Below are 18,822 nucleotides of genomic sequence, written 5' to 3' on the forward strand. Positions count from 1 at the left end.
ATGTAGTATAATTACACAAAAAAGTGTTACTCTCTATTGCAAAATTTCTTTCAATATTTCAGCTAAAAAATTCCAGAAATAATTGTGACAAATAGTTTATTGGTTACTTATAAAAATAAGCAAATTATAAAACTTTTAAAATTTGTATTTTTCGATCCATTCAAAAGACCTACATTTCTGTAATTTTTTAAGATATTTTTTTATAATAAAATTACGACAAAATATTTATTCAACTTTCAATTAATATATTTAATTTTTATTTATTTAAATTATGTTTTATTCAAAAAACATAAAATGTCCTAATAATAAAATTGGAAAATATATATATATTTTTTAAATTCTATTACATCTGATACATCATCCATAATGTTTTTATCATCCATAACATTTCTGGTATTTTCTACTAATGTTCCACAAAAAAACTTTTCTAAAATATCTGAATAAAATATACATTTACTGAAATAATTCACTTATATTTACTTAATTAATTTTAATAAATGGGTGATCCAATAGGATGATATTTCGTTAAATATTCTGTAGATGCTACTAAAATTTAAAAATATTCTAAGGGTCATTGGGAATATTCGAGACATATTTCTAGAGGAATTTTAAGGATTTGCTTTTGAGTTCTGGGTTGGGTTGGGTATGTATGTACGTCCCTGGTGGAATAGTCCTATAATACCTGGTATGAATGTGTATTATTATGAAAGTCAAATTCTTAAAGATAAATAAAGATCTTGCTACTAAGCAAAAAAAGGAAAATATTAAATTTCTGTTATATAAAAATTAAAGAAAAATAACCTTAATCGGTTTACAACATTGTCTGACAGAGTATAAAGGGTATAATAAATTGATATTCTCTTACCTTTAAACACCTGAAATTATACTACGAAACGTGTTACAGAGAAAGGTAAACGGATTTTCCAAACAATTCAAAAAAACCTTTATTGAAGGAATTTTGGCCGAAAACGCCATAGAATCGAAAATTGTATTTAAATAAGACTGTCTGAGTGGACCCCTAAATACCTTGTAAAACGGAGAGCACCACGTAGTTGTTCTCACGGTAAATTCCCAAGCTCGTGCTCTTCTGTCGTTCCGAGGGATTAAGAAAATTAATTGACAACCCAATATGCCTACCTGACACAAATCCGATAATAAAGGGCCGCATCTCTTTTTAAACATTGAACCGCAACCCCGTTTTTTGGTTGGTTCATTGGTAGGGTTCCGTGTTATAAATCAAATAAAATTGCATTAATAAAAATAAGTTTATTTTTTAAATATCTTAGAGAATTGGAACAAGATTACGAAAACCAACATTTTCATGGACAACTTGAGGGATCAATAATAAGACATCGTCTAAATGTGAAAAATACTTTCCAGCAATTTGGTTATAAGTGGTTGATCCTCCATTCTTTGATACGTCTTCGAAAACAAAAATAAATTTCAATTTAACTGTGTACAAAACTCACTTTTAGACAAAAAATCATTTAGTGAAATTGTTTTGAACAATGATTCCATGCTTGTATTCGATGTCATTTCTAAAAATGATTCATAGATCTGATTTAACATATTTTCAGGCTTCTGCAATTTAGATGAAAAAGGGTTTTAAATCTATGAGTTTATTTTCAGTTTTGTATTTTGTTCTTCAGGAAAGTAAGATTCAAAAGTCCCTTGCAGCTCATTGAGATATTGCACCAATTTAACAAATATTTCATTTTGAAATATTTCTGTATCACTAAGACTATGGTGACTAAGGAACTCACTTAGCAATGAAAAGCTTTCGATTTCTCTCTTACCAAAACAAGTAATCCAAAAATCTAATTTTCTTTTAAGGGCAGTTGTTAGCATTGAAAACTGTTGTCTGTTTTCCTTGTAGTGACAGGTTCGTTAAGTTTTCAAAACATGTCTCCTAAAAATGCTAGTCTAAATTTAGCTCTTTTAAATTAAAAGGAACATCTGTAAGAAAAGCTTCTAATTCTGTTCTTATAAGTTCAAAAAGCCTTGTCAAAGTTTTACCCCGAGACAACCATCTCACTTCAGTATGGAGCAATAGTGCTTTATGATCGCTACCATAATCTTCACATAATATTGAGAACAATCAGGATTGTAGTGGACGTGCCTTGACAAAATTAATTATTTTTACTGACACATCAAGAACCAGTTTTAGATTTGGTGGCATTTTCTTAACCACGAGTAATTGTCTATGCAGGATGCAGTGGCTGGAACTACAATTTGGCGCTTTCATTTTTATTCGTCATATTGCTCCTGCTGTTCTACCTGTCATTGACTTGGCTCCATCGGTACAAATACCAATACAATCATTCCAATCGAGTTGGTTTTCTTCAAAAAATATGTCTAAGCAAGTCTTCTTCGAGTGAATGTCTATATGGATATCGCACAATTACTGGCAAGATGGCCAGTCCAGCAACCAATCGACTCATCTATTTGCAAGACGAATTTGTTATTTTAAAGCCTTGAAACCAGTTCTTGTTTTATGTGTGCTGCGATATCCCCAATTCGACGCGTAACTGTATCGTTCGACAGCGGCACTGTAGAAAGATGCTTTGGAGATTTTTCGTCGAGCATACATTTTGTTATGTCTACCGCACATGGTCTTATTAGCTTTTCAGCGATAGTGTGCGCTTCTCCTGCTTGGGCAATGCGGTAACTAATTCACAGTCACATACGTCATAGTTTTTTGGCTTCTTAATAATTGTTCTTTTTTACGTAGAAAAAATTCTTTACTTTTGTTTTTGTCGGCGCATCTTAGCAGGTACCACCGAACTATTAGGAAGGAGTTTGCTGCACAACATATAAAGAGGTGAGCCGTTGGAATCAACAGATCCGAGATTAATGTATGATTCGTCATACTTTAATTTTTTCACCTTCAGTGTGTCAATAGATGTTTTACTACTTGAACTTGAAACCATAAAACTAGAACTTGGCGTCGTCATATCATCTTGATTTGAATTTGACGCATCATCCAAGCGAACCGCATTTTTTGCAACACCTTTAAACCAGCGCTCCATTCTTCTTTAACACCAATTTGATTTGGTCAATTTTATGACAAATAGTGTCTCTTGACGCACGAAATACAATATTTTACAACCACTACGAACAACAACAAGACAAGCGAACATAAAATACTGAGCGCGGTGTGAGTAAATTTTGCGGTACGTTGCTTGATTAATAAATTCTCCGCGCCAAACAATCCTCCTTTATATTATACCAGCAACCATCGAATCATCTCGAATTCCTCAGAAACTTTGGAGAGCCAGACGATTTTTTCCGAAGTACGCGTCGACGCACGAGCACGAGAAACAGCGCGACGAACCGAGGTCATTCGATTGCTTATAGTCCGGGGGCGAATGGTGACGTTCGAGTAACGCTGTAACATTTCGATGTAATAGGTCGGGCATTTACTTAATAATACATATATTAAATTTTCGGATATGTACCAGTAACACCTATAATTAGGCGTTTCGTTTTGGTTGTTTATTTTTATCTTAAGTAACTTTATTCTTATAGGGTCCACTTTAATACATGCATTCATTTATTATGACTGCTGGCAGAGCCCTACCGGAGGTTTCGCGGAGCACACTTTGAGTAACGCTGATTTAAAGAATGAAATGGAATGGAATGGAAATCCTTCTTCCGAAGGTAAATTATCCACTTGAGCCGAAAAACTTACGACAAGTTAGTGTTCTCCCAACGTTATCGAAAATTTTACAATGGATCCTCATTAATCAAATTGGGGAACACGTTCAACGTTATAATTTATTATCGATAATACAATCCGGGTTTCGAGCAGGATATAGTTGTTCAACTGCGCTTTTAAAAGTTGCAGATGATATATTTTATAGAAAATGAAGAATTAACTATTTTAATCATCCTTGACTGCTCAAAAGCATTTAGTGAAATAAATCAAACGCTTCTTCTAGCAATTTTAAAATATTTGGGTTTAATAAACAGTCTTGTAATCTTATGGCAAGTTATATACAGGGTAGAAGTCAAAAGGTTAATGTTTCTAATTAAGCAACTGTCTTTTGGCGTTCCCAGGGATCAATTTTGATGCCTTTGCTTTTCACACTTTATCCATCCCAGATGGCAAAATACATACAATTTTCCCAAGTACATTTATATGCAGATGATACGCAGTTTTACAAATCTTTCAAGCCAGACCACCTTTTTGGAATCTGTGGGTCAACTGAAACATGACCTACATACCCTTCTCTCATTATAGAAGCATTGCTTGGATATAATCAATCCTTCTAAGTCGCAGGGGTTGCTTTTTGGTAAGACTTGGTCACAAAATATGAATTTAGCTGATATTTATTTGACTTTAAATAATAATATACTTGCTATTACTGACTCCGCAAAGAACTTAGGTCTAATTTTAGATAATAAGTTAAAGTTTAATGAACACATAAGTATATGTAAAAGGAGGGTCTTTGCTAATCTGAACCTGTTATTTAAACATAAACATTTGCTTACGCGATCTTTGAAAAAAATGCTTTGCGACTTCTTAGTACTCATTCATTTTAATTTTGCGCATGTGGATTATAGTCCCTGTTTGCTGTATAAGATTGATTGAGGGTCTGCGCGGTAGAGAGCAGGGAGTATCAGCTAAGTTGAGAGACTTGCACTGTCTTAGAATGGATGAGAGGCGTATCCTTCACTTAGTTGTTTTCTTTAATAAAATAATTGCAAGAGAGTGCGCTAATTATATATACAGAAAAATGAAGTTTTGCTCTGGACTGCTTAATCTTGATCCTTGCGATACAGTTTCAATAACAATCCTTATAAAACGATTGGTGATTGGTGATGACATTAAAAACATGACAGACCAACTTTGTAATAAAATTCCAGGCATCAAAACACATAGAATTAAAGCAAATATAAAACAAAAAATAACGCTATGAAATACAGGCGCATTATGTTTTACTGGTTTGGAAGAAGTGGAATCTCATGTATGGCTTTTCATGGTAAAAACAGGTGAAAATAAAAAAAATAATAATTAAAACAGCAGCCTATGGGCAACGAAATTCCTAAAGAAAAAAAAGCTTTCAGCAGTTTCTGGAAACACAACAATTTAGTAATAAGGAAACAAATAGGAGGAACTGGAGGAAGGTAGAGCTGAAATTAAAAAAAAATCATTTATGAAAATGCAGAATATTAGGGAAGTGACGAGAATAACCAGCAAACAATGAACAGTTAAATTGTAATCCTAATAATAGTACTATTTTGTATTAATTTTTTAAATAAATAAAAATTCAGAGATTGGAGGGACACAAAGTCAATGGTCTCAGATTATGTTTATTTTTTAAAAAACTATTACACGTGTTTCGCCCTAAGGTATCATCAGATCTAAAAGTAGAAAGCAACCCTAGTATAAAAAACAACAATGTTGAGATACGACTTACCGTTAAAGCTGTTCGTTTAACACCACAAATATTTAAGTTAAAATAAAAAATAAATATATAAAAAAATATTGCTGACGTTCACATTATATCTGGTTTCAAAACTAAATAAAATATATTCAACTTCAACTACTCTAAAGTTTTTTATACTAGGGTTGCTTTCTACTTTTAGATCTGATGATGCCTTAGGGCGAAACACGTGTAATACTTTTTTTTTAAATAAACATAATCTGAGACCATTGGCTTTGTGTCCCTCCAATCTCTGAATTTTTATTATTAAGAGATCTCTTTGGGAAAAATTGACTACTTTTTTGATTTTTAAATAAATGTTCATACTGAAAACAGTTTTTGAAGAATATCTCAAAACTATTTTCATTAAACATGTGCATCTTTGCTTGGGACGCTCCTCAATTATTTAAATTAATGTTTTAATTTAATCTATCTTTGCAAAAAAATTTTATAACTTGGATTGCATTTACGTCAAAGCGAAATATACGAATAAATTATAGTGTTTTTTTAGTTATATATTCATATGGTTTACAATACATTTTTACGACAAATTTTTGCGACAGGTACAACGTACATATAAAAGTAACAAACAATAAGATATTGTATCACTTTGCCACAAAATGAGCAGCTAAAATCTGAATATAAAAAAAATAATAAAACTACATATACAAAACTAACTTCAAACCTAAACCAAAAAATTGTTAAGGAAAAGGATTTTAAACATAAAATTAAAAGTGGGATTCAACAAATAGGTAAATAAAAAGTTAATACAGATAAGAAATTCTGTGTATTTATCTATTTATCTAACTTTTAATTACTTTTCTATATTGGTATAATCTCTAACAGTGTGCAGATGAGTCCAGCTTCGTGAATAATTCGTTATAAATTATTTATTTTAAATATTTATAGTATATTATTTGGTAAATGAACAACGTATGAATTATTATATTATGTAAAAGGCAAAAGACATTTTTTTCATTCACGTCAACCCTAATGGTTTTTAAACGACAATAGGACAATACACCAGGCTGTCGGTGTTTCCGGCCATTATTAGAAATTCATGCAAGCGCGCCGCCTCATATCCTTTAATCAATCGTGGCGTGTGCTGAAATCATATCGTTTATTTCCTGTATAATAGTGGTAGTACCTATAGGATGTTAAAGGACTACATCCGCCAAATTTGAATTATTCCATTCATAAACGTAACATAACTCTTGTGGACTAAAGAAGACTTATATAGAAGCCTTTCGTGGTCATTACGGGGTGGAAAGTAATCAGTTGAATTTTTTCTACAATAAAAGAATATAACTTTTTTCAAATAATGTTTGCGTAGATGTTTCCTCAAAATGACAAATCTCCCAAAAGGGTTTGAATATCTTGGCGTATTTTGGAAGTTTTTTAATGTCAGAAAATACATATGTTAGAAGATCCAGAGACTTATACACAAAAATTAAACATTAATTTACAGGAAAAAATAAAAAAATCCAGATCATCCGATTTTTCCACAAAATATTTTAAACCACTTACCACATTTACAAAGTCTTGGAAAGTTATTGAAGGCGTAGTGGCAGTGCGAGCTTTATCTAGTAAAATTTGACGTTTTCCAGTATTAACTCGTTCTCGAAACTCTGGATTGTCCATTGCGTTTAGAAAATCCGGCCAGAGGATTTCACCGAATCCTTCAGGATCAAACTGGGATCGAGAAATAAGAAACTTATAGCAATTCAACATAAATTTTTACAGAGTTAACTCACCTTATCAAAAAACTGTCTCCATTGCTAAAAAAAAAGAAGAATTTTTAATCATTTTTTTTTAAAGGTATAATAGATATATGTAGTATACAGTGCATCCATCAAATAAGATATAGTACAAATAAATAGTGGTTACATAAGCAAATTTCCTGGCGTATTTGTTCTTTTAAATCTTCTAAACTCGCTGATTTAGTGACATACACTTTACTTTGTAAGTATCCCCATAAAAAGTAATCGAGGGGAGTTAAATCTGGCGATCTGGGTGGCCATTCAATGAACCCTCGTCTATGTATCGAACGATTTGGAAAAACTTCATCTATACTCTATTTCAGAAGTGTGTAGAGCAATAAAACCTCATTAGGTATGCAAAAGTGGTACCTGGTGATCCACCAATATTTTATGCCACTACCTTAGTTGGGTATTAGTTTCAATGTAAAATTCTTTCTTTTCGTTTATTGCAGGTAGTGCCACCCGGTTTTGGGTCAATTTATGAGTTTTGTCCATTGTTACCCACTGATAAACATTGAAAACGGTTCGCCAAAGGCGTGCAACTGGGACTTGTTTTTTACCTTATAATTAATGTACTATTTTATTTTAGAAAGTTACTTTTGTTTAAATGGAATAATATATTTTTTTCACAAATTTATTGAACATAATATGTAGAGTAAAACAGTTGAAAATGTCACTTTTGGATCTGGCACTTTTTGAACAGTGTATAACAATTTTAAATTATAATAGATTGTAGTCTTCTTCGTCATCTGACGAACTGTCATCACCTCTTAACATTATAATTAAAGGATCGACTGTCTGATCGATGAGGTTGTCAAGATCCCACATTTTGTCCTCTTGCTTAATTACATGCTGGACTGCAATTCTCTGGTGTCGCTTCCGTAATGGCTTGATCAAACAGTAGCTTAACATCTTTCATTTTAAAAGTCGTGTTTTGTCTTGCTACAAATACTTTTACCTGCGCCCATATCAGTTCTATAGGATTTAGTTCGCAATGATATGGCGGTAAGCGCAGTACAGTTATATTATATTTTTCGGCTATATCTTCCACGGCGTATTTCATGAAACGAGTTTTGTGTAAGTTTGCTATTGCCATCAGTTCTTTTTTTATCAAATTTGCTTCAAACGCAATACCTTTTGCAGTCAGCCAATCGATAATTTCTTGCTTTCTCCAACTTGAAGTTGGCGTCTTCTCTATTCGCCGTGAATGATAGCTTGCATTATTCATAACCACCACCGAATTAGCCGGAAGAAATTTTATCATTTCACCAAAATAGTCCTCAAAAACGTCTGAGTTCATGTCTTCATGGTAATCTCCTGTGCGAGTCGACTCAAAGGTTAGCAGACCTTCTTTTAAAAATCCCTCTTCGCTTCCAATATGTGTGATTATAAGTCTTTTTCCTTTTCCCGAAGGTACTTTAATACCCGTAGACAGGCCTTCTATGAAAGCTTGGCGAGCACTGGTTATATTTTTATCTTGCCACATTTTTTGGACTATATAACCTTCGTTAATCCACGTCTCATCAAGATAAAAAACTTTCTTTTGCTCCCTGCGGTACTGCTTGATACTTCTCAAGTATTGTCGTCTCCAACAAACAATTTCGTCGCTCTCCAGTAAAAGTGCTTTGCGGTTATGCTTTTCCCAGGCAAAATCCATATTTTTTAAAGTTTTCCATAAAAGTTTTCTACTTATCAACGGAATACTGTCATCTCGGCCAAGCTCCATTAAAATTTTGTTTAGGGTGGGTATTTCCAATTTAAAATAAAAAGAGTAAACTTTTCTTCCAATTATACATTTAGCATTTTCATCAAGGACTTTTGTAGGTCGTCCTGGCTTTTGCTTGGGAGATTCCACTTGACCTGCTACTTTTCTTTCCCGCAACAATTTGAAAATGGTGGACTTTCCAATTCCACTCATTCGAGAACATTTTTCAACAATTTCTTGCACAGTAAAACTAGGGTAATCGTGTTTTATGCAATCATGTACATTTAAAATAATAACTTTTTCACTCAGCGATAGTGGAGAATTTTTAGTACATCTTTTCGTTGGACTGAATCTTAGAACATTGAAAGGCTAGAAGTAGCATGCCGTGGAACTATGGGCAGGTTTGTTTGCTTGCAACATCTCTGTTGCAATGATGCCAAACGCTTATCGAGAAATGGCAAAAATCACTTTATAATATCATAAAAATTTTCAGTTGTTTCCGAAGGCTCAAAACAATACTATTGCTCTCCTTTAATAAAATATCAAGCATTTTTTTAAAATAAATTTGATAAGATACTCTATTTCGAAGTCAATATACGATAAATAAATGAAAATAAAGTACGAAGAAACGAGAAAACGGTAATGGCATCGCAACGCCGCTCGATCCCATTGTTTATGCCACCGATACAAGCACTCTCTACCAGTGACGTCGTCAACAAATATTTACCTGTTAAATTTTTATTAATTATTATAGTTTGAGTATAAGTAATATTACCATTTATGAGCTATTTATGTATTTTTTTAACGGACTTCGTTAGAGGAAGGTCCTAATAAAAGGCAGTATTTTTGTCAAAGCATTTTTATGGAAATTAAATATTTAATTAATATAATATTATAGATTTCTTAATAAATCATGTTTTAAGACATACATTTTTAACATTTTGCAAAATTTTATTGTTATTGTTATATTGAACAAAACTCAGTTTTACATCACTTACTTTATATCACATAATATATACTTCTATGGTGCTGACTTTTTCAAAGGGACATTATTGCTTTAGCGGAAAGAGTTAAAACTACAAGGATGTTCAAATTGTGAAGGAGTTGCAGGTTCTTTATAGGTTATAAGATTTTTATTATGAGTATTTAGCCTGTACAATGGTTTTGAGACATTTAACAGTGACCTATATAATACCTAATACCAATTATTATATCATATTAATTTATACTAAAAAACAAAGCTTACCTAAGAATAAAGACTATGTACAATAGATTAGATTTGATAGTTTATTAGTAGTAATATACAAACAAGTACTTTTACAAGTCAAATAAAATATTTATTATGTTGGGCTTTTTCGAAAATCATGTTATTATTTCTTAAGTATTTTAATAATGACTTGAGACATCTAATTCAATTTCTTTGGCGCAAATTTGTTTGTTGCAATCGTCGAATTTTAATTTTTTGTTCTTTTTTTTTCCATAATTTGGTGACAAGTGATTTAGCTTTTGAAACGGTGGAATCATCAGTGCTTAGGTCCTCAGGATATAATTTTGATTTTACCCTGGAATAATATACATAAAAATATAGTATTACCAAAATTAAAAAGAAAAAATTTAAAAAATGTATTATGATAATCCAATTGATCAATAAAATGTATGTTATTATAAAGAATCTTTGTAATATCATACATTTGATTAATTCCATTTAATTAAACAAATATAACACAATAAAATACTATATCACTTTTAAATAAGATATAGAATAGGATGATACATGGCATAAAACTAGTAGTCTATTTTGACTGTATTTTACCTTTTCCTTGGCAGAGTCAGGGAATGTGTAGCAGTTAAACAAAAACGGCTTGGATGAGAAATAGTAATTGTTGACCTAGACCTAGACGGTAACAATTAATCTCAGATGCAGTTATTGTTGATGAATGATCAGATCTGTAATTATACAAAATTTGGTGTATCAAGAATATTAATCTATTTTAATTATCCATACTTGTGTATATTAGCTTCACTATTTGTACTATATACCATTTTGGAATCTAAAGAAGTTTTTGCACTCTTCAAGAAAACTACCCCTGCAGCTTTGAAGGGTAAATCACTTGGTAAATTAACTGAATTATCGGCTGCTGTGTTTTTAACCAGTGCATCAGAAATCCTAGTAAAAAATATAAAATATAAAAATTTTACACACATACCTAATTTAATAAGTATTAGGTATAAATAAAGCTTATATGACTAACACTAATACTTTTTGTGACGATTTTTTTATACTAGAAAAATATATTTAAAAAAAAATTACCTTTAAGGTAGAGCTGATTTTTTTAATAAAGTCTGGCTACTGATAATATTATCTCCCTTATATAAGAAATCACTTCTAAGGATGTGATCTGAATAAACAAATATGTTCTTTTTAATTGTGTTGATTTCCATTAATGAAATCCATTGTTCCCTTTGGGCACATATTAGGCAATCTATAATAAGTATTTGATATTTAATCAAAAAGCAAAAAAATTACAGTAATAAATTAGTATGTGGTGCCAATTACTATATATATTATTGTTGCAATATGGTAAAACAAAAAAATTATCGACCAAATTTTAGGTAAAGACGAAATTAACTTTATACATAGATATCAATATCTAAATAAATTTCAAAATTCTTTAAAGGCAATAAAAATTAGTAATTTCATCTATTTACCTAATGTCTATATTAAAAAAACATAACTATATATAGATAGGTACATGGGTATTATGCCTTCTTTCTGCCAAAACAACAAAAAAAACATAAAATCCTGTAATAAAACCAGGGACAAAATTCTAGTTTTATATTTTTTATAGCCTATTGATAGATGAATATGTTCAAAAAAATATTTAGATTTAAAAATATAAATATTTTGGTATTTTACGCACACTTTCACATTCAAGTTTTTATTAGGTTTATATCTATAAGATCCCCTATTCTACGTTTATGATGATGGTTACCCCATGATGTGATGTTATGAAAGTATCGGTACTTACTTGTGAGAGGATCGGCTTGAATTACTTTTTTATCATGATGCGGCACAAACGACACAAGTTTTTGCCATCCTAGCAATTAAAAAAAACACTAAAATGTGCCCTTTTTCCTTTTTAAACTAAAAATTAAAGAAAATACAGGAATCCCCAAAATAAACAAAAAGCCGTTTGACAGATGACACTACGCGTATGGCTCAGGCGCTAAAGCTCCGGTGTTGTCGCTTCAAATTTGTTAGAAGCAGTTTTAGGGATAAGAATGTTAATAATTTTGTTTATTTTTTGCTTAAGGATATTATATTTATTGCTAAAATAGGTTAATTGTAGTATTTATACTTTTCATTTTAAATTTTCCTATAAAATACAACACAAATAAGTTAAATTAACGTTATAATGGTTGTTAAAATATAGCTAAAAATTTCCTCCGTTGGAAATTTGCGTCGACTTGACAATAGAGAATCGGCAAATATGTTTGTAAACAAAACACCCCTCTTGCCCCTGTGCACATGTTGGACTCAAACAAAGTTGTTGTTTACTAATTCTAGCCTTTCAATGTTCTAAGGACTGAATACCTCCATTTTTTAAATATTGGGATAATAATATTGTGATTACACTACAGCGTAGCAGTGACTACTAACGTTTAAAATATGATTTAAAAGTATTTATAGTCTGTATATATTACCTGACCCCATTTTTGCATGTTACAAAGCGTTAAAAGATAGGTACCTATACAAAAGGATTAAAAGTATTTATTTAGTATTTAATCTCTTTCAAAATAAAGGCATTTAATCCGTGAAAATTAAATTCATAAATATTATAAGTACCTGCGCCTATGAACTACCACGAAATGTAACCAAACAGAATGGAATTCCCCAGTTTATTGCTCTATACACTTCTGAAATAGAGTATAGATAATTGCGCACGGGTAAAGCATAATGTGGCGGGGCTCCATCTTGTTGAAAAAAAGGTCATGTTGGTGCATGTCGGGTTCATCCAAATCCGGATACAAATTTATCAGAACGGGGATAAGATCATTTTGGAGAAAGTCCAAATACCTCTCACCAGTGAGAGTGTCATCAAAAAAGTAAGGTAAAAAAGTAATCATTACATAATTGCTTCATTTGGTCACAAAATTAATTTCGGCGATCAAAATCATCTTCCGATAATTCTTGAAGTAAGAATATTTTATAAGGGTGGAACTTTGCTTTTTTCAATACTTTATGCACAGTAGATCGCGATAAATTAACATTAGAAGCCGTGCCTGTGATTGCGGCTTTGGGATTATCTTGGACCATCTACTTCAGTTATTGAACCCTGACCAGCTTTTTGAGTAACAGGCGACCGATAAGGATGAGTTGCATTAAACAACTGAACCACCTCCTTTTGAGTACGCGACATATCTCGGAAGCCAATCGTGAACAAGATTTCGTTTCTTTGACGTTCGGTTAATTTTCTTATATGCACCAAAATACCTTCACTTTTTGACACTGACAACATCATTTTTTATCATAATTTTTCATTCAAAATTGCTTATGTAACCACTATTCATTTATACCACATCCTTTGTAAAAAAAAGCGTTCTTTCTGATTCTGCATTAAAAAATTAGTAAGTTCCATTTAAAAAACATATTGATTACGTCATATCTTTTTTTTAATCACCCTGTATATTTAATTTCCCCGTAGAAAAATCCTAAACCAAATATTAAAATCGACGGGTTCGGGCATTTTTTCCAGAAACGATCCATTTAATTTTTATTGAATTTATCCGCTACTTTCTGGATGCACTGTATAATATGTTCCTTAATAGAACTAATTGTATTCCAAAATGACCCAAAAAAAGATTCTACTCCTCTAATAAGTTTTGCTGCCAAATATATTTATAAATGAATTCACACTTACGTCAGCGAGTAGTTCCCTCCTCACTTCGCTCTCGTCCTCCTCACTGCCTGCATCAATGTGGTCCACGTCATATGGTTCGAACACGTCCTGCGGTCCAAAGGACACGAAGGACCCAGTGATTGTCGCTATGTAACCGGGTTCGATTCCGGATTCTTCCGATTGCGCATGCGAGAATGTCGTGGTGGCACGCGTCAGGATGGCGGTCGTTGAGGGTGAGAGACGGTGCGGCCAGGATTTGTGCGAGAGCATTGCATGCAGGCGACTATATTATTAATAGAATGAAATTACATTTTAGTATACAGGGTGATTCATTAAGAACGAGCAATCCCTGAACTGGAGATACTACGCACCAAAATATGCCGATTGAGCTTAACATGTCTTATACGAATGTTGCAGGTTTACGAGATACAGGGTATTTAAAGTTGGAATTTCATAATAATTTTGTGATTTTAAGCAGTATCGTCTTAAAAATTGGCGACTTTATGTGTTGTGACATTTTCATATGGAAAAAAAAATGGATTTGCCAATACTTAGATATTGCGTAAAAGTCTTTACTGAGACAAATTTTGCGGAATTTCAGATAGGGTAACGGGTAGAGTTGTTGGCCGGCCACTAGTGATTGGCCACTTTTACAAAATTCCGAAATAATAAGTTTTTAAAAATTAAAAGGAATTGAAAGGAATTTCTCTAACTGTCATCTGTCTCAGTCAAGATTTTCTTGTTGTTACGGCATGTGTTCGAAGCTTAACAGGTGCATATAGTTTTAAGGATTTTACAAGGAATTTGTTAAGGGAAGCTATAAACAAGGTTAGTAATCCTGGGTAACAGTATTGTTCTATATTTGTATATTACACTTTTATAGCGATTTAGAAGGGTATTTCTTAGATTATTCGTGGTTTCAAAAGTAAGGTTATATATTTTGGCGGTAATATTTAGTGGCCAGCGACTGTGTTTAAAAAATGTCCGTGTTATATTGATTGGCCTGCCGGCCAATTACTGTACTTACTTTAAATTAAAATATTTATTATAATTTGGGTTTTTTTAGTCTAGTTTGGTCCAAGAAAACATATTTTATGCATTTTTTTAGAAAAATTATAATATAAATAACCAATTACTGAACCACAGGCTGGCCAATAATTGTAATGTGTAATTTTAAATTCCTCATTACAATTGTTGGTCAATTATTAGCTAATACAATTATAAAGGTAATATTATTACCATTAAATTATTTTTATTTCTAGATTAAAATGCCAAAAGTTCAGAAAGATAAAAACTATTACAAAAAATACACCGAACAATCTGCTTTTCCGGCCATATAATTAGCCATAGAAAATGGCATGAGCCAACGAAAAGCCGCCGAACAATTTAATGTACTAAGAGTAACACTGCAGTTTAGAGCAAGCGAGAAATTTAATAAAAAAACGACCATTGGCCCCAATCCTATTCTTTCTTTGGAGGATGAGAATCGTTTAGAGAATTGGATTAAAACATGCCAAGACAAAGGTTTTGCAGTAAGATTCAGTTAAAGGTTTTCTGGACGCAAATCCACGTGCTAATCCTTTTACTGACAATCGGCCTGGTAAAGGTTGGTACAGATCCTTTTTAAAGCGACACCCAGATTTAAGCGAGAGAACTCCAGAGGCAGTGACAGCAGCAAGTTCAGTTGTGTCAAAAAAAGATATAAAAAAATGGTTCACCAGTGTTCAAGAATACTTGGATCGTAAAGGTTACAGTAAAGTTCTTCAAGACCCTTCACGTGAAACCTGCTTTATCTTGTGCCCAAAGAATAAACGAGTGTTAGTTGTCAAGGGAAGCAAAAATGTATATCAAATAGAGCATCACTCAAAAGTAAATTTGACAGTTATGTTTACTTTCGCAGCATCCGGAGAAGTAACAGCCCCAATGGTTATTTACCCTCATAAACGGATTCCTAGCAATGTCGTAAATTCAGTTCCACGAGAATGGGGCGTAGGATGTAGCGATACGGGGTGGATGAAAAATGAAAACTTCTATGAATACATAGGAAACGTCTTATATAAATACTTAGTTGCGAAAAACACAAAATTTCCTGTTATTTTGTTTGTTGATGGACATAAAACTCATTTAACCATTCAAACCAGTGAATTATGTTTAAAGTTACAAATCATTTTAGTGGCATTGTATCCCAACGCGATCAGAATTATGCAGCCAGCAGATGTTGCTGCATTTAAACCATTAAAGGTGAATTGGAATCGGGCAGTGTTAAAGTTTAGACGAGATAATCCAAACTCAGTAGTTACCAAGGAGAATTTTGCATTGGTACTAAATACAGCCATTAGTGAATTAAAATCAGATTCCATCGTTTATGACTTTAAAACTTTCGGATTAAACCCGTGGAATCCCGAAGCAATCGACTATTCCAAATGTTTAGGAAAGATTAACGACCCCAGTAAAGGTATTAATCGGAATATTTCTGCAAAAAATCAATAACATATGAAGATTTTGTAAATACAGTTGGAGCCGCAAAAATATTAGAATTTGAAAGTATAGAAAATTCCAAAGAACTAATTGGAGATTCAAAATTGCTCTTCAGAATATTTAATTTATTTCAAACTAACCAACCCACAACACAGCTTACAGAAACCAATGGAATTACAAATGATAAATAAGATATCTCTATCACCAGAGAAAACCATATAGCCTCAGATATTTCACTTGAGCCTTCAGAGAGCAATGAAATCATATGCAACGTACAAGATATCCCTATTATCATGGAAGACGATCTACTTTTGGATTTTAGAGTACAACTTCCAGAAAACGGTGATATCACCGGCATAAAAGATAGTACTAGTATCACAGAAGATAATATAATGGCTTTAGATATTCCATCGTTATCGAATATTCCTTTACATAATCAATACTTTGGAGATGCTTTTGAACAACAATTACCACAGGACAATTCATTGTCTAAAGAAACTGACACCTTAATAGAAAAATACTTTTTTTGGCCAAAAACCCCAGAAAGAAAGGGTAAAAAACAAACAGAAAGGTTGCCTTTTGTGCTCACTTCTTCGGATCGTCAAAATGCAGAGAGGCGTAAAATTGAAGAAAGCAGAGCAAGAAAAAATAAAATCAGAACGGAAACAAAAGCGAATTGATGCAAAAGCTAACAAACAAACAAGTCAAAAAAACAAACACACCAAGATCAAAGTAATTAAAAAAAATGCCACAAAAGACAATGCTGAGAGCAAAAAAAGCCCAACTGTTCTAAAGAAAAAAGAAATTGTTGCTTTATCTACTGACAAACGAGTAGACCAAATTGGAAGCAGCAGCAAAGAAAAGTTTTATTATGATCTAAATAATAGTTCCCGAGATCTGAACGTTGATGCAGGTGATACTGTAGACGTAGATATTTTAAAGGCATATATACTTTCCAGTCACACAATTAAAAGCACTACTTTAAAAAGTGGAGTTACAGTGCATATACCAGAAGTAATTAGCCCCAAAGATGATAGTCAAGAATTATTCACAGAACCAATTTCCTGATTCTGTAGAGGAAAATATTAATCCCACAATTGATGACACATTTTTTGATGTTTTGAGTAGCAAATATGCTAATTTGGAAACCAGGATAGAAAAACATGCTGGTGAGTCGGCCGAAAGAAAGTTATTTTTTAAAAATGATAGGTATCCAGAACAGGAAAAAATACGTATTCTCTCAGATACAACGGTGAAACACTCAGAAGATACCAAACCATCTGTAAAGAATCTCTTGTATACTGGATTATGTTATTCTTGTTCGTATAATATGACTAAATCCAAAGTTGGAATAAGATGTCAATTTTGTGTTAGAAGTTATCATATCGGCACTTGTGCAAAGAAACAACAAGACATTGAAAACTTAGAAGGTTTTGTCTGCTCTACATGCTATAACAAAAAAAAACATAAAACAATAAAGAAATGTATAATGACCAATAACTGTAATTTTACATGCCAATAACTATATTTGTATGGCCATTAACTGTAAAGTTTTATAAGTTTTTAAATTTGTGTTTATTTTGTGTACCCAATGTTATTTTACTTAAAATAAATTGATTTTTTGTAAAATTTCGTGTTTTCTTATTATTAAAACATCCATTAAAAATATTTTATTTAAAAACATTCCCATTTACACGATTATTATAATTCGCAATACCTTAACTGGCCAATGACTGTACCCGTTATCCTACTTATTTTGAAAATGCAGGTCCAAATTAAAAAGAGCATAATCCACTTTTTACAATATTTGAATAGCTATATTTCTGCAATTCAGCGAGGTAAAGAATTACCAATTCTCATTTCCGTTAATTATACATGAGTTCGGATTACACTTATAGGGAATTTACTAAATATTTTAAGAGGTTAGGCTTATTATAAGCAAGCTATAATCAAAGGCTGCCGGAGTAGACGGAATTATATTGACTATATTGAAAAGTTGAAAAGTTAGCAGGGGAAGTATTTTCTCCACAAATAAAATGCTAATCCTCTAATTTCAGGAGTGATGCATTTCGGCAAGTGTTCTTGCCATCATCAGACTCTAAAATATATTACAAGCAGTTCAAAAACATATACGAATTTTTATTTTCTTGACAGGTGACATAGAAAATACAAATAAAATTATAAAATTGTAAAATACTTACTGAGTTACTTCAATTCATTCATTTCGTTATTCAATATTATATTGATACCACTTCAGAATGGACTTTTTCCTTAATATATTGACTATGGTAAAACTAACTATTCCGCTTTTTTTTTAAATCATATCACTTATATCGTTAATGTTTGCCTCGAAAGAGGATACTTCCCTATAGCCTGGATTACCGTAGCCGTAATATATCCAATACCCAAAGTTAATTCTCCAACAAATCCAAAAGACTTAAGACCAATTAGATTATTATTTGTGATTAATAAAATTTTGGAAAGGGTTATTTACAATCAATTTGCGGCGTATGTAAATGAGAATGGGTTATTGCCTAGCAATCAGTCTA

General features: G+C 32.1%; 1 protein-coding gene and 1 long non-coding RNA gene across 3 annotated transcripts in view; both read right to left on the bottom strand.

Moving 5' to 3' along the window:
* LOC126735689 (protein rhomboid) overlaps window positions 1–18,822 on the bottom strand; it is a 170,574-nt gene that overhangs the window by 146,944 nt on the left and 4,808 nt on the right. Inside the window, exons 2-4 of the mRNA XM_050439755.1 lie at window positions 13,817–14,078; window positions 7,184–7,207; window positions 6,957–7,121 (exon numbers count right to left, since the gene is read on the bottom strand). Of these exons, the coding sequence (XP_050295712.1) occupies window positions 6,957–7,121; window positions 7,184–7,207; window positions 13,817–14,065 (438 nt within the window). The 5' untranslated portion in view covers window positions 14,066–14,078. The remainder of the gene's footprint in view (window positions 1–6,956; window positions 7,122–7,183; window positions 7,208–13,816; window positions 14,079–18,822) is intronic.
* Window positions 10,248–11,317, bottom strand: LOC126735975 (uncharacterized). 2 transcript variants are annotated; one of them, XR_007660574.1, is made up of 4 exons: window positions 11,206–11,317; window positions 10,900–11,061; window positions 10,708–10,841; window positions 10,248–10,456 (listed from the first exon to the last, which is right to left on the bottom strand). It is a non-coding gene; the product is annotated as an uncharacterized LOC126735975 (long non-coding RNA). The 2 variants fall into 2 exon arrangements; XR_007660571.1 differs by having other exon boundaries at window positions 10,708–11,061.

The sequence above is a fragment of the Anthonomus grandis genome, chromosome 1 (assembly GCF_022605725.1).
Source record: "Anthonomus grandis grandis chromosome 1, icAntGran1.3, whole genome shotgun sequence".
In the NCBI taxonomy this organism is placed as follows: domain Eukaryota; kingdom Metazoa; phylum Arthropoda; class Insecta; order Coleoptera; family Curculionidae; genus Anthonomus; species Anthonomus grandis.